Here is a 15539-nt window from a genome sequence, read left to right on the forward strand (position 1 = left end):
AGGCGGGGTGGGTGGGGGGGCGCCCGGCGGACACCCCCGCCCGGGGACCCCGGCGGGAACGATGCTCGCCTGCCTGGCCCGCGGGAGCCTCCTGGACGTCCTGCAGGAGGGCTTCAATGAGGTAACCGTCCCGCCCTCCCCTCCCGGGCCCCCACTCCGCACCCCCCTCCGCCGAAGGGCTGGAGAAGAGTCCCCCCCACCCTCACCCTCGTCTCGGGGACCCCCGGGGCGAGCCGTCTGCGGGAGGCACCCCCCCCCAGTCGGCGGTGGGCGTGGTGCAGGCTGCGGGAGCGCGGGGACGTGCGCGGGCCGCCGGCCTCCCGCAGAGCTGGCGGGGGACCCCCCCCCAAGACCAGGCAGACGTGAGCGTTTCACGGGCTGAGCCGAGAGCCAGGGTGGCGGGGCCCGGGGTGGGCGGACCGCCACGGTGCCCGGGACGCGCGCCCTCCCCGCGCTAGCCTCAACTCCCGGCCCGCCCCAGAGCTGCGCGGAGAGAGGGGCCCCGCGCCGGGGGCCCGGCTCGGGAAGCCAGCGTTCTGCTCCCCGGGAGCCAGCACAGCGGCCTCGGGTCTGCCGGGTGGGATGGGCGAGGGCCGGAGCCTCTGTATCATTTGCTTCCCCCCACCCCACCCCTGCCATTTGCTCTTTTTCCTCCTGTTTCTGCATCTCACCGGAGCATCCCGGGCGTCGTGACCCCTTCCTTTCCCCGATCTCCTGTTCTTTCCACCGATCTTAAATGGAAGTTGTTTATTTCTGTGGTTGTGGCTGCTGCTGGGCTCGATAGTGAACCTAGGGCTTTGGGGGTGCTAGGGAAGTTTCTACCGCTGAGCTGTCTGCACCCCTCAACCCTTAAGATTCTTTAAGTTTAAAAGCAACAACGAAACAGCTTTTAGTGAAATAACCTAGGAATGCATTCCCTTTTTGTTTGGGTAGTGGGGTTGAAACCTAGAGCCCGACCCATGCCGAGCACGTGTTGCATCACTGCGCGACACCCCCAGTTTAATTCTCGTCTGCAGTCTGAACGTGACAGGCAAGATGGAAGCACCTTTGTCCTCACACTCCTCTCCCCCTTTTCTCCAGAGGAAGTCAGTCTTGTGAATGTGTGTGTACGATTTTCCACAGCTGCAGGACAGATTCTTTCCCTGGATTTCTGGTTCTAATTAGGAAGTCTTGCAGTTTCTGACCTGCCTTAGAGCCCTCTCCCCCAGGCCTGGCCCCCTGTTCCCCAGCCTTGTTCCTGACGGAGAGAGGAAAAACTGCAGCAATGCTGTCCCAGCCTCAACAACTGGGTTGGAATTTTCCTTTGGCCGAGGGGTGTCACAATTCATTGAAGGGCAGAGCTTGCATCCCGCCTGCACTGCAGGGCTCCTCAGCTTTGCACCATTCCTGTCTGAACACATGTAAAGCATTGCTAACAAAGAGGGTGACAGGCAGAGAGTTGAAGTACAGAAAAGCCAGGAAGGTTTTCCATTCTCCCTCTCTGCCTTTGCGTTGCCCGCCTAAGGCTGACCTGTCCACCAGTCTGTGGCAGAAGCTCATTGGGTCGGCCTGCGGCCTCCTCCCTTTTAATGATCCTCCCAGGCATCAGGACTCAGTGTCTCATTAGGAGGAGAAAACCAGCACAGCGCTAGCCCTAGTCATTGTTTCTGCTCATTTTTACTTCTAAATCTTCCAGTGGAAGGGCCACATGAGCTAGGAGGGCTGGCTATGTTTTTCATCCCTGGGTTACTTCTGTAAATACCCACTAACCTCCAAATCTTGGAAAGCAAGGGAGACAGGGAAAGTGGGAGGGTTGTCCTGAAGACAAAAGTACAACTTTATTATGAACTCTATTCTGGAATTAGGCAGTAACACCTCTTTTCCCTGCTGATACTTGATTTTTTTTCCCCTACCCATCCCATAAACTCTCCCCTACCCTCTCTGTGGACCAATGTATGTCTGTCCCTCTCTGTTAGTAGATTTGGGAAAGCCAATAAACACTTTCGATTTTTCTGAAAAAAAAAATAACATCATCTACTTAATAAAAACATGAATATGTTCAACTTGACTGGTCCTTTGCAGTTTCAAATAATTCTTTCACATAGATAATCCATTTTATTAAAGAATTCTTTTTGCAGACAGAATCCCTTTTGTGTTACTGAACAGTGGTATGAGTGGTTCCTTCCAGAGTTAGTGGGGCCCTGTTTGACCTAGTTCAGGCTTCAAGGTTCCTTAATAGATCTAGTTATATTCAGTCACTTTGGTTTGAGTCATGCGATACGATGTAAATAGGGCTTAAAAGCCAGCATCAGAATACACTTTTAATTCCTCTGAGACACTTTTTACTGAGGCTAAGAATACTACACATGTATCCAGTCCCCTCCTGGGAATGATCCATATCTGAAGCTATCCTTCATCACCAAGATGCTTTAGAAGTCTGTGTGGTTAGGGGCTATGACCTCATTCTCTGTGGCAGAAAAAAACTGCCATATGAGCTATGGTCCTAATTGGTTAATTATAAGAGAACCCTACAGAGAGAAACCTGGCCTTCTGAATCAAAGCATCTCTCCTCTACCCACTCTTGGCCTCTGTTCTCAATTCATATGATATTATGTATAATGATACACAACAGAATTTTCTTCTGTACATTTCCTTCATCGAACCTGTCAGCCTGGCAAATAATTCCAGAATCGATCCTCATCAATGATGTCAGTATACCCTCCCTTTATTGACATAGTTGGTTTTGTTGGGAATTATCCTTATGATTGGGCAACTGGCATTCATCACTCTCCTCTGTGATGGGTTTTCTATAGTTGACAATTTCCCCATTCTGCCTCTGCCTCAAAGCTATTGGTTTTCTCTGCCACTTGATTATTGGTGTTATATGAACATTGTCCTCGGTTAATGTGCCAAGATGAATTTCTGCCAGTGTTTTTTTTTCCTGATGACTGAACTTTCTTTAAAAGACTTTAGTGTTTGCATTGGAAGGTTTTGATAGTCCTAAGATTGTAATAGGATTTGGCCAGTACCATTCATTCATTTAGGAATTGGCCCTTTATTGCTTAGGTGTTGACAAACACTTTACTCAGTTCCTGTTTCCAAGGGATTAATACAGAAAGCTAGAACATAATAGGATGCTTAATGTCAAAAAGAAATAATGTTTGTGGGCTGGGAAGGTGGCTCAGTGGTAGAGCGCTTGCCTTGCATGCCTTGCATGCCTGAGGCCCCGGGTTCGATTCCTCAGCACCACATAAGCAAAAAAGAAAAAAAGCTGGAAGTGACGCTGTGGCTCAGGTGGTAGAGCACTAGCCTTGAGCTGAAGAGCTGAGGGATAGTGCCCAGGCCCAGAGTTCAGGCCCCAGGACCGGACCCAAAAAAAAAAAAAAGAAATAATGTTTGTGGATGGCTGTAGAGATAACTTCTAGTTAATGATATCATGAAAATCACTAAATATTTACCAACTTTCTTGCTCATTAAAGCTAGAATTTCCCCCCTACTATTCTGGTATATGCATGCAAGCAATCACTCACTAGACGTTTGCTGAATTACCGTGTTTACCAGGCCTCATGCCAGGCCCTTAAAATAGAAGTCCAATGACAGATTCTGTGTCCTGATGGAGCTCACGGGCCAATGAAGATAAAGAAAGCAAATGCAAAAGTGAAGGAAGAGGTGACATTGTCCCAAAAGAAATATGCTCACTACCTGACTTATCAAGTAGTAACCCCTCTGTACAACACCTTAATAATAACAATAAAATTATACTGAAAAAAATAAGGTAAATGCTCAGGGTCCCCTACTTGTGGTGATACAGAAATCTCACTTGTGGAGAAGAGTGAACTTCGGAGTGAACACCCGAGAGGCTAGACATTGTCCCTGACAGAAAATTAGTTTGGCTGAATATTAACCTTTTGGGGCCTATCACCTGGCAGGTTTTCCCTACCGGTATTCCTCTTAGTAGAAAAATACAAACTGAAATTCACATTAAGAGGTATCTATTTGGCTGTGTGAAATGGCATATGCCTGTAGTCTCAGCTTCTTAGGAGGTTATAGCAGGAAGATCCATGAATTGGAGAACAGCTTGGGCAACATAGCAAGACCTTGCCTGGAAAAAAAATTGATCTGCTTGGCAGTCCTTGAGAAATGGCACGTGAGCCTTTGCCAGGTAGCATTGCAGTAAGGGGAGCACTGAGTACTGGCAGGTGGAGTGGCTGGAGCATCACTCCTGAGTGCTTCGTGCTTCCCAGTGGAGTATCATCACGTCCCTGGATCCACAGGAGGCTGCTAGACACTTCCACAAATCCTTCTGTGCTTGGCTATAGAATCAAAGGCCTACTAAGGCTTTTTTTTTTGGGGGGGTGTCAGTTACGGGGCTTGAACTCAGGGCCTGGGTGCTGTCCCTGAGCTCTTTTGCTTAAGGCTAGAGCCCTACCACTTTGAGCCATGGCACAACTTCCAATTTTTGAGTAGTTAATTGGAGATAAGAGTCTCACAGGGACTTCTCTGCCCAGGCTGGCCTTTGAACTATGATCCTCAGATATCAGCCTCCTGAGTAGCGACGATTACAGGCATGAGCCACCAGTGCCTGGACCTGCTGTCTTTAATGTAACAAAGTACAACTTGCAGACTTCTTTCTCTCTCTCTCTCTCTCTTTCTTTCTTTTTTTCTCTATGCAGACTGATTTCTGTCCTCCCCACCAGGTTCCTGGCTTCGTTCCCACAAAAGCCAATGCCAGCTCAACAGATGCTCCCTGGCTGAGAGCTTTCAGGCAGCTTTGTGGTTTTCCTCCTGTGTGATGTGCTGGCTGGGTGTGTGCCACTGGGGGAGGGTACTGGTTTTCAGGTGTCACGGCCTCCCCCCCCACTCCTGGCAGCTTTGAGGGTGAGGGGAGCACTAGAAATGCTTCATTTGCCATGACTGGCCTTACTGTCTGGGCTTCTCAGACTAAAGGCTCGAAACTGACCTTTCTCTGAATGCGTTGCTGTTTGTGAGCCGGTGCTTACTGAAGTGCTCACAGTGGTAGCCTCGAGTGGCCAGGCTTAGATAGGGGCTGGGGTTTTTCTAGGACAAGGGATACTCTAGAGTAAGAGTGTGGTCACCCTTCCATCCATTTCCATGCATTTATTACCTTGTAGCATGGATGCATGGAGGATCAGGGATTGTTTAGGAAACTTGCAATTAATGGAAATTTAACAAGAAGGATAGGAAGTGATGTTTTTCAGAAAACCTTTGGCTCTTCGTATATTATCCTTTGACAAGAGGCCTCAATACTAATATCAAGATCCTATCCATAGGAAGAAGAAATTCAATGGTGTTTTTTTCTGGTGAACTTCATTTTTCACCTAACTAGCCAGCAAGTACAATGAAGAAATAATTTTACCTAGTTCAGTAAAGGCTTGAATGAGTTAATAGGGGGGAAAAAGGCATTTAGGCCAGTTACAACAAGATTTCCAAACTTCCGGCCCTGTTTCTCAGCATCCCTGGAACTCTGGCCCCCATCTGCTCACCTTCTGCTGCTGCGGGGTCTCTAAGTTCTACACAGGTATCTGGTTTCACTGTGAAGCCAATAGCCTTCCTGCTCCCCCACCCCCCATTCCAGTCTCAACTGTCTCCTGTACTGCACAAAAGCCCAGCTGCTCTGGTTTCCCAGGAAGGAGCAGACTGCGGGGACCAAGAGGTACCAGGACTTCCCTGGAGAAACCCACTCAGCACTTTTACAACTCTAACCAAACAAGTCCCCCACAAATTCTCTCTGACCTTGAGTCCTAGAGGCGGTTCAAAGCCTAGGCTGGGTTTACAAAGTTGTGTTTGGAGTGAAGAGCAGATCCTGGAAAAAAAAAAATAGGAGGAAAGTTACATTTGGCAGCAAGAAAGCTTTCAAGGTCATCGTTCCTGCCTGAATGAAGAACATGAAGAACTGTCTGTACTAGAAGAGTTGTAACCCCAATTGTAGGGTAACACGGGGTGTCTGTGAAGGAGCAACCAGCTCACACCATACCTGACCCTGGACCAGAACATGAATAAATAAAAATCCTCAGTCATTTTAGAATCATCTTTCTCAAAATTGAGATTAGTTCTATACTTTCACCAATGTAGTATGTCTCATCCTGCCTTAAAAAATTATTGCAAGTACTAGAATCAAACTTGAACTAGAAGAGGTAGGAAATGGAACTTACTGACTCATGGAATCCAAGGAAAATCTGAAAAAAGAAACCACGGAGAGGGCAGGGCACAGCAGAATGTGAGGCATAGAGAACATTAAGAATTCAAATACTGGCAGATTGGCTCCTCCTATTTCTGTCCCTGCTCTCCATATCAGGAGTTTCTTCTGCTTGCATTGGCAGCCTGGCTCACTGCAGCATCTAAGTTTTGTATCTTACAGCTTGGTTTGAGAGAGAGAGAACTGGAGATGGGAGGTAGAGGAGAGACTGATTCAATTCCAAAATGCCAGTTCAAAACATTCCAGTGATTGGCTGGGCTTGACTAATCAATTTAGGTAGACCAATCAGCTATGGCTGTGGAGCGAGTGATAGCAGCCTAGTCACCTGACCACTGGATGCAGAGGGATATGTCCTCTGAAACAGGCAATCAGTGTGAGCCAGCCTGCTACCTCGGAGAGAGTTAGCTATGCCACTACCAAGGCCCAGCTGGAATGTGTCATTGTCCCCTGGTTCCTCTCCAGCAGTTCTTGGAAACAGACCAACAACAGAGGCATGTTCAAGATACTCTTCATGGTCTAGATATCTCTGTTCTACTGAACCTGTTCTATCTTGTCTACACTTAATAGTAGACTCATAAAGTGATAGTAAAAGTGATAGTACTAGAAGGAAACAAAATACAATTGTTTTTTTTGGTGTGTAATTTTTTTCTTTTGGTTTGTTTTGAACTGTTACCAAAAAAAACTTTAAAATTTTGCTTTAGTTGCCAGGGTACAGGGAGGAGGTTGGAGAGGTTTCAAGATGGAGAAAAAGATGCCAAGAGAGCTGAGCTCTGAACCCCCAACGCCAGCCCTACCTGGAGTAGGTCTGTTTTTCCCTATTTAGAATATCTGGTTTTGCTGGGTACCAGTGGCTCAGCCACTTAGTACCTGAGGATCATGGTTTGAAGCCAGCCTGAGCAGTAAAGTCTACAAGACTCATATCTCTAATTAACCACCAAAAAGCTAAAAGTAGAGCTATGGATCAAATGGTAGACTGTTAGCCTTGATAAGAAACAAAGGAAGGAAGGAAAGAAAAAAAGATCAAACTCAGGGATAGTGCCTGGTGCACGTGCATGTGTGTACATACACACAGAGTTGAGTTTTCATGTAGTTATATGTTTTTTTTCGCTTTTTTTTTTTTTTTTGTCGGTCGTGGGGCTTGAACCCTGCCTGGGCGCTATCCCTAAGCTCTTCAACTCAAGGCTAGTGCTTTACCTCCTTTTTTTTTTTTTTGGTCAGTCATGGGGCTTGAACTCTGGGCTTGGGCGCCGTCCCTGTGCTCTTCAGCTCAAGGCGAGTGCTCTACCGCTTGAGCCACAGTGCCACTTCTGGTTTTCTGGTGTTTAACTGGAAATGAGTCTTGCGGACTTTCCTGCCCAGGCTGGCTTTGAACCAAGATCCTCAGATCTCAGACTCCTGAGTAGCTAGGATTATAGGCGTGAGCCACTGGCGCCTGGCTTACTTATAATTTTTTTTTTAATTTTAAGAGAAAGAAGAGGAAGTTAAACAAAAAATTAGTAGTTTAACCCCAAGAAAGTAACAGTAAAAGGGACCATATAAGAACTAGAAAAGAATGGGTAAATTTTTCTTTCATCTCTTAGGCTTTCTAACTGTGACTCTTAACATTCAGAGGCAATAAAACATCAATACACTTGGTTATAATAAAAATCCTTTGCAGGGGCTGAGAAGGTGGCTTAGTGATAGAGTACTTGCCTCTCATGCATGAGGCCCAGGGTTCGATTCCTCAGCAGCACATAAGCAGAAAAAGCAAGAAGTGGCGCTGTGGCTCAAGTGGTAGAGTGTTAGCCTTGAGCTGAAGAGCTGAGGGACAGCGCCCAGGCCCAGAGTTCAGGCCCCACAACTGACAAAAAAAAATCCTTTTCATTGCCAAAAATACCCCCATAAACAAAATGCCTACTCATGAGCTGCAACATATATTAAAAACAAAAGGCTGACAATAGTAATATATACAGAACTCCTAAAGATGGGGAACTTGAGGGACAGAGGACTGAACACTTTGATAGAAAAATGTGGAAAAAACAGGAACAAACAATTCATGTGGATATAAAAAAAAGTCAAAGATATAGATTCCCACACCTGCTAAAAAACAATTTGGGGGACTGGGAAGGTGGCTCAGTGGTAGAGTGCTTGCCTTGCATGCATGAGGCCCTGGGTTCGATTCCTCAGTACCACATAAGCAAAAAGAAAAAAGCCAGAAGTGGCGCTGTGGCTCAAGTGGTAGAGCGCTAGCCTTGAGCTGAAGAGCTGAGGGACAGCGCCCAGGCCCAGAGTTCAGGCCCCACGACCGGACCCAAAAAAAAAAAAAAAAACCCAATTTGGGCTAAACATGCAGACATCATTTCCTTCCTACCATATTGGCAAAAATTAGAATATGGCATGTTCGGTGGACAAGGCTGTGGGGAAACAGGCAGGAAAACAGATGAGTACCCCTGTTGTGGTGGTGAGTTTAGCAGCATCTGACATTTGACCTAGCAATTTCATCTTGGTATCTACCCTGAAGCTGGACATCAGTCAACATGAAGACACCTATGTGCAAAGTTACTGATTGCAGCAGTGTTTGTCATTGTGTGTGAGTGTGTGTGAGAGAGAGAGAGACCAAGACAGAGAAAGAGAGAGTGAGGGAGGGAGAGAGGGAGGGCGAAGAAGAAGAAGAGGAGGACGAGGAGGACCCAAATACCCCTATGTAAGAGAGTATTCTGTGGCTCCACAAATAAGTAAGGCAGAGCTCTGTTAACCAGCATAAAGTGGGTAAAGAGATTAATTAGTTTGTTTATCCATAGGATATACATGGGAATAGGGTACAAAGAATGAAGAAAGGGCTGGGAATGTGGCTTAGTGGTAGAGTGCTCGCCTAGCGTGCATGAAGCTTTAGGTTTGATTCCTCAGTACCACATAAACAGAAAAAAAAAGAAGAAGCTGGAAGTGGTGCTGTGCTCAAGAGGTAGAGTGCTAGTCTTGAGCAAAAGAAGCTCAGAGACAGTGCCCAGGCCCTGAGTTCAAGATCCAGGACTAGCAAAAAATAAAAATAAAAAATAAAAGTAGCAGCAGCAGAAGAGGAGGAGGAGGAAGAGGAGGAGGAATGGGAGGAACGGGGGTAGGAAGAGTAATGGAAAAATGCCTCTTATTAAAAATTTTATTTATAGCTTTAACTTCCCTCCCTCCCTCCTTGCCTGCCTGCCTGCCTGCCTGCCTCCCTCCCTCCCTCCCTTCCTTGTTTCCTTCCTTCCTTCCTTTCTTCCTTCCTTCCACCAGCTCAGAGCCTGGATACAGCATTCAGCATACAGCTTTTTGCTCAAGGCTAGAGCTCTACCACTTGGGCCACACCTCCACTTTTGGCTTCTTTTGGTAGTTAATTGGAGATGATAATCTCATGGACTTCACTGCCTTGCCAGTTGTGAACTGTGATTTTCAGATCTCAGACTCCTGAGTGGCAAGGATTATAGGCATGATCATCAGCATCTGGCTATTGCTTTAACTTTCAGAACATTTCAGATAATGTCCCTCCTTACCTCACTAGAATGTGGGAGAAACCTTGAAACAATAGCAAACAAACCTAACTATATTATCCTTATTAATAAGCATACTCACAGAGAAAGGAGAAGAAAAGAACTAACCCAAGGAGGATCTATTCTTTGTACACTATAGGCTAGAGTCAAAAGAACAGTACATAGATATTACAATTATTTTTTACAATGTACAGGGATGAGGTGTGCTTCAAGGTGTGTGGGTGTGTGCCAGTGTGTGTGTGTGTGTGTGTGTGTGTGTGTGTGTGTGTGTGTGTTGGGAGGCTGGGGATGGACCCTCAGAGCATCTTGCTTGTTAGACCAGTGCTCTAACCCAGAGCTATATCCTCAGCTCCTCTTTCGTTCTCAGTGTACAGCCCGATGTGGAAACAGTGGGTGTTTAGTGTTTTTAACACTTACATGTGCTTATGAATCCCTAGGAGATGGTGTTAAAATAGAAGTCCTGACTTGGTAGGGGTGGAAAGGAGCTGGGCATCTGCTTTTCCAACAGGTTTCCAACTGCTGAGGCTGCTTCAGTTGTTGACAACCACACAGGGTAGATCACTACATGCGTCCCTGCCTCCACTCAAGCATTGGATGTATAGTAAAAGGGTGGCTTAGAGTCAGGTGTGTCCCAAAGATTTCAGTGACATCGTTTAAATCTCAGATGCTTTCATTCAAGTGTAGAAAGACTTTTGGCATGGGAAGGAAGTCCGAACCCCTTACTTTGGCTCACTATCTGGGTGATCTTGTTTTGAGTTTCAGTTTCCAATCCATAAAACAGATGACATTAATATCTCCCTGGAAAATTAACATTAGAAGAAAATGTTTAAAGGACTTGGCATAGCCAGACCCTGGTGGCTCACACCTGTAATCCTAACTACTCAGGAGGCTGAGATCTGAGGATTGCTGTTCAAAGCCAGCCCAGGAAGGAATATCTGTGAGACTCTTATCTCCAATTAACCACTAGAAAACCGGAAGTGGTGCTGTGGCTCAAGAGGTAGAGCACTGGCTTTGAGCTGAAGAGCTGAGGGATAGTACCCAGGCCCAGAGTTCAAGCCCGACAAAAAAAAAAAAAAAAAAAGGACTTGGCTGATCAGCGTTGGCTGATTTTGGTGCCAAGGGCCTCAAGTATGCTAGGCAAGGTTCCACCACTCACTCACTATATCCTCATAGATTGTGAACAGAGTAGGTGCTCAGAAAGGTGACATTATCATTTGTGCTGAGGAGAGGGCCACAGCTGTGGCTAATATGCATGAAAACTGCGGTGAGGAACCTCTAATCAGTTTTGCATCGAAGACAATGAACTCCTATTTTTCAGCCACAGGAAAGGCTATAGTTACTTAAGTAGAAATTGTCATGGCCTAATGAAAAGTACTCATTCTTGTCTATCCTTGCACAATTAACTTTTGCAATCACCTCAGGTCTGGCCTGATGAAATCATGCAAACAAATATGTGTCGAGCGCCTGTTACTGAGTCAAACAATGCTGATGTGACTCTGCAGAGAGTGTATTTCAGGCCTTAGCTCCTTTGGGGTCACCACTTAGCTTCCCTTTCTCCTTCAGGACCTCCCCTTCCCTTAAGCTTGGGCTTCAAACTCTCAGTACCCAGGAGCCCCACTGTAGCATTTTCCCTTATCAGCCTGCAGGCTTCTCCTTGTTCTTCCATTCCTTTCCTGCTTCTTGAGGTCACAGGGCTCTTTCTAGCCCTATAATACAGTGTAGTGCTTGTGCTCACAGTACTGTTGGACTGATTTTATATGATGCTCTCCAGGAATCAGGTATGTAAGAGGCTCTGGAAAAGCTTTCTGGGAAAGGTAATGCTTGAGTTTAGGACTTAAAAAGGATATCAGAGAGAAAGAAAAGCATGGTGTCTTTGGAGAGTGCATACAGTTTTAGATAGCTCATGAAGGAGTAGGGGTGAAGCCGGAGAATAGGCAAAGGCTAGCTCATGGCTGACCTGAATAACAGCTAAGGAGACTGGATTTCATCTTGAGGATAATGGAAAAAGCATGTATGGAGAGGGAGCTGATGGTGATAATACTACTATTATAGAGAAATTGATTAGGACTTCTGTAATAATCCAAGTACTCATATTTCTGCTGTTACTCTCAATGCCTTTTCTAGTCTCAACACATTTTTCTCAAACCAGAGAGGTTCACTCCCAAGGCTCCTTGTGCCTGGTCTGTCTTAGGTGGTCCTACCTTGCCCATGTTAGGCAGAAGATGCAGCCTTGTGTGTACTTCAGAGTGAGCTGGATAGCAGGAGGCCCCTGATACATGCATGGATCCCATTTACTGGGCTGTAAAACCAGATCTGCTATGTCCTAGCTATGGGGACAATGGAGAAGTTAACATAACTTATCAAAACTTATCCTACAATGAAGATGTTGACTCTAATGTATTTTGTGTGTGTGTGTGTGTGTGTGTGTGTCCATTTGTGTATGCATATATGTGTGCTCTGTAGTATATTTATATATATACATATATATATAATTGTAAAGGTGAAGTACATAGGGTTTACAGTTCCATAAGTAAGGAAATGAGTACATGTTGAACATCGTTACCTCATCTTGTAGTACTTTTTTTTTTTTTTTGTCGGTCGTGGGGCTTGAACTCTGGGCTTGGGCGCTGTCCCTCAGCTCTTTAGCTTAAGGCGAGCACTCTACCACTTGAGCTACAGCACCATTTCTGGTTTTCTGGTGGTTTATTGGAGATAGGAGTCTCACAGTCTCTCCTGCCCGGGCTTGGCTTTGAACCGTGATCCTCAGATCTCAGCCTCCTGAATAGCTAGGATTACAGGCATGAGCCACCAGCACCCGGCTTGTAGTACATTTTTTGAGGATCATATTGAATGATGATGATGACAACAGTACTGACCATTTAGTAAGCCTCAGTTGCATGTCAGGCTCTGTGCCAGGCATTCAGGAACTACTTAAATGTATGTAAGATACCACAAATAGTGCTTAGTTTTGTGCAGTACATATTAGATTCCTCCCTCAGCTCCTCCTGCTCGTTCACTGCCTGCAGTTCGTTCATGGCTGGTACATTATTGCCTCAGTGCACTCTCCCAAAGACTTTATTTCCACAAATCAACAAGAGAGCAAAACTAATGTCGCTTTAATTTAAGATCAGGAAGCAGCCAAGGAGTAATTTCCAACTTCATTTCATTAAGGCAGTACTTGGGACTTAGAGACAGCTGTACTTTAAGTAAATTAAAATTTAATACAATTAGCCCTGGAACTTAATTTTTAGGTTCAGGGTCTCAGGCTGCTGCAGAAACCAAACAGAGCTGCTGCCTGAATTATGACATTGTTCATGTGCTAATTAGATATAAGTGCCCATCTTCTGACCAGATAATTAGAACAAACATCTGAGTACATGTTCTGTTCAAGGGACAAAATGGATTATGTCAGGTTGTCCAAAGGTTGAGATACATTAGTCACATGTTTCTACCTGGTTGTCTTAAGCAAATCATAGTGATGATGTTCACCATACTCTTTCCTTTGTGTCAGTTTTATGCAACCAGATCCTCTTTGGCAATATAAAAACACGGATTAAAACTAACTTGGCGGCAATCCTGGGATTAAGGGATCAAGAGAGTAAATCTTGTATTGGCTGTGAGATGATTTCATGTAAGTCTCATTCTGAAGCAATCAGCAATGGAAGAGGCAGCTCTGAGCTGCGGTTGCTGTTTATTTCTGGTTCTGCACCATCCATTTGTGTGAGTGCCACAGTCCACCATGCCTGTGTGCATGAGGGATTGTAGTGGAGAGTGTGGTGGGTTCCTGGCAGCAGTGAAAAACTGGCTGAGCTCCCATTTCTAGCCCTCCTCACTGTCAGCAGAGGAAAACTCAAGGAAAGCAGGAGCCATTTGTCCTTGAGACACTCAGCTGCTGAATTTATGCCTTCTGGGCCACCCAAGTCAATCTTTATCTCTGAAGATAGGCATTGAACCTGAGAGTTTTGGAACACATGTTCTAGGCCTGACCACGATAGAGTCTTAGCATTTTTGTTGTTGTTGTTGTTGTTTGGGTACCGTCTGGCTGCTGTCCCTGAACTTGTTTTGCTCAAGGATGGTGCTCTACCACTTGAACCATTTCTGCCTTTTTTGTTGCTTAACTGGAAACAAGAATCACACAGACTTACCTGCCCAGGCTGTCTTTGTACCATGATCTCAGATCTCAGCCTCTTGAGTAGCTAGGATTACAGGCATGGGCTACTAGCGCGTGGTCATGATACCACCTTTATCTTTTCTTTCCCACTATACCCCATCTCTCAGGTGGCCTTAGAGGGTGCACGATAGGAGATCAGATAACGTGTCACTTTTCCCTTATTTCCATCTTTTGTTTTCCAGCAACAGCTACAGGCCTATGTGGCCTGGGTGAATGCACAGCTGAAGAAGAGGCCATCAGTACAGCCTGTGCAGGATCTGCGGCAGGATCTCCGGGATGGGGTGATCCTGGCGTATCTCATCGAGATTGTTGGTCAGTTGGCCCTGGACTCTGACGCTAGCATAGACCAGAACATGACCTTCTATATCCTCCATATGCCCTTCAAAGCAGGTTGTTTCTTCTTTAGAATATATGGCAATGAAAGTAGGGAAGACATAACATATTCAAAGTCAATTCACTTATTTAGTGGTCAATAACCACTGTGTGCTTGGAACTGTATATGTTTGGGTGTATGCTGGGCCTATTCTTTCAGGATTCTCCCAGTCCAAAGTCAATACTATTCATGTTCTTAGTATTCTGGTTGGCTAATCAGAGTATATGCAGAAAGGACAACCTCTGCCTAGTCTTTTGGGTTCAGGGATGTCTGATCATACGGAATGATGACTAAATTGAGGCCTGCCAGAAGACTAGATGAGGAAACTGGCCAGGCAAACAGAATTTGTCACCTTTCTGTAATATATGTTCCATAAAAGAATTACTCTTCCTGGAGCCTGGGTATCATTCTTAATACATGGTAGTATCAAACTTTATCTTCTTAGCATTTGTCCATAACACTGTTATTATTTCTCTCATTGAATGGTAATTACTTGAAATCCATTTGCTTACCCACTTTTTCCTTCTGTATGGATTGGGCTCCGTAAGGCCATGTATAGTAAATATATGTTTTCTTTCCATGACCTCTAACCAAGGGCACAAACTGTGTACTCAAACATTTATAATTAGCCCACTGGCCTTGCTTGGAGTTCTTGAGGGTTATGGGCTTTGCAAGTGTGTGGGAGAAGCAAGGTTTAGAACAGTGCCCCCACCTCTGTGCTTACCGGTGGACAGCTCATGTATTCTTCATTGTGATAATAACAATGGCAATAGTAATCAGAGCTGTCAGGATTAAGCACTTTCTACCTTGTTAATTTCACTTAATCATCACACCCTTGGGAAACCAATGTTATTATTCCTACTTCCAGGAAACAAGCTGAAAGAGAGGATTGATTTAAATTTTTTTTTTGTCAGTTGTGGGGCTTGAACTTAGAGCCTGGGCACTGTCCCTGAGCACTTTTGCTCTACCACTTTGAGTGACATCACCACTTCCAGTTTTCTGGTGTTTAATTGGAGACAAGAATTTCACAGCAGGACTTTCCTGCCTGATCTGGCTTTGAATGACAATCCTCAAATCTCAGTGTCCTGAGTAGCCAGGATTACAAGTGTGAGCTACTAGTGCCCAGCTAGGATTTTTTTCCCCTTAATCTTTTTTTTTTTTCTTTTTTGGGTCTGGTCGTGGGGCCTGAACTCTGGGCCTGGGCGGACTGTCCCTCAGCTCTTCAGCTCAAGGCTAGCGCTCTACCACTTGAGCCACAGCGCCACTTCCGGCTTTTTTCTTTTTGCTTATGTG

The 15539-nt window shown here is 45.5% G+C and overlaps 1 protein-coding gene across 1 annotated transcript in view; it reads left to right on the forward strand.

Moving 5' to 3' along the window:
* The window catches only part of Dixdc1 (DIX domain containing 1), a 52536-nt gene continuing 36997 nt past the window's right edge, over positions 1-15539 (forward strand). Inside the window, exons 1-2 of the mRNA XM_013009880.1 lie at positions 1-121; positions 14056-14185. Of these exons, the coding sequence (XP_012865334.1) occupies positions 62-121; positions 14056-14185 (190 nt within the window). The 5' untranslated portion in view covers positions 1-61. The remainder of the gene's footprint in view (positions 122-14055; positions 14186-15539) is intronic.

This window comes from Dipodomys ordii, unplaced genomic scaffold (assembly GCF_000151885.1).
Source record: "Dipodomys ordii isolate 6190 unplaced genomic scaffold, Dord_2.0 Scaffold10, whole genome shotgun sequence".
In the NCBI taxonomy this organism is placed as follows: domain Eukaryota; kingdom Metazoa; phylum Chordata; class Mammalia; order Rodentia; family Heteromyidae; genus Dipodomys; species Dipodomys ordii.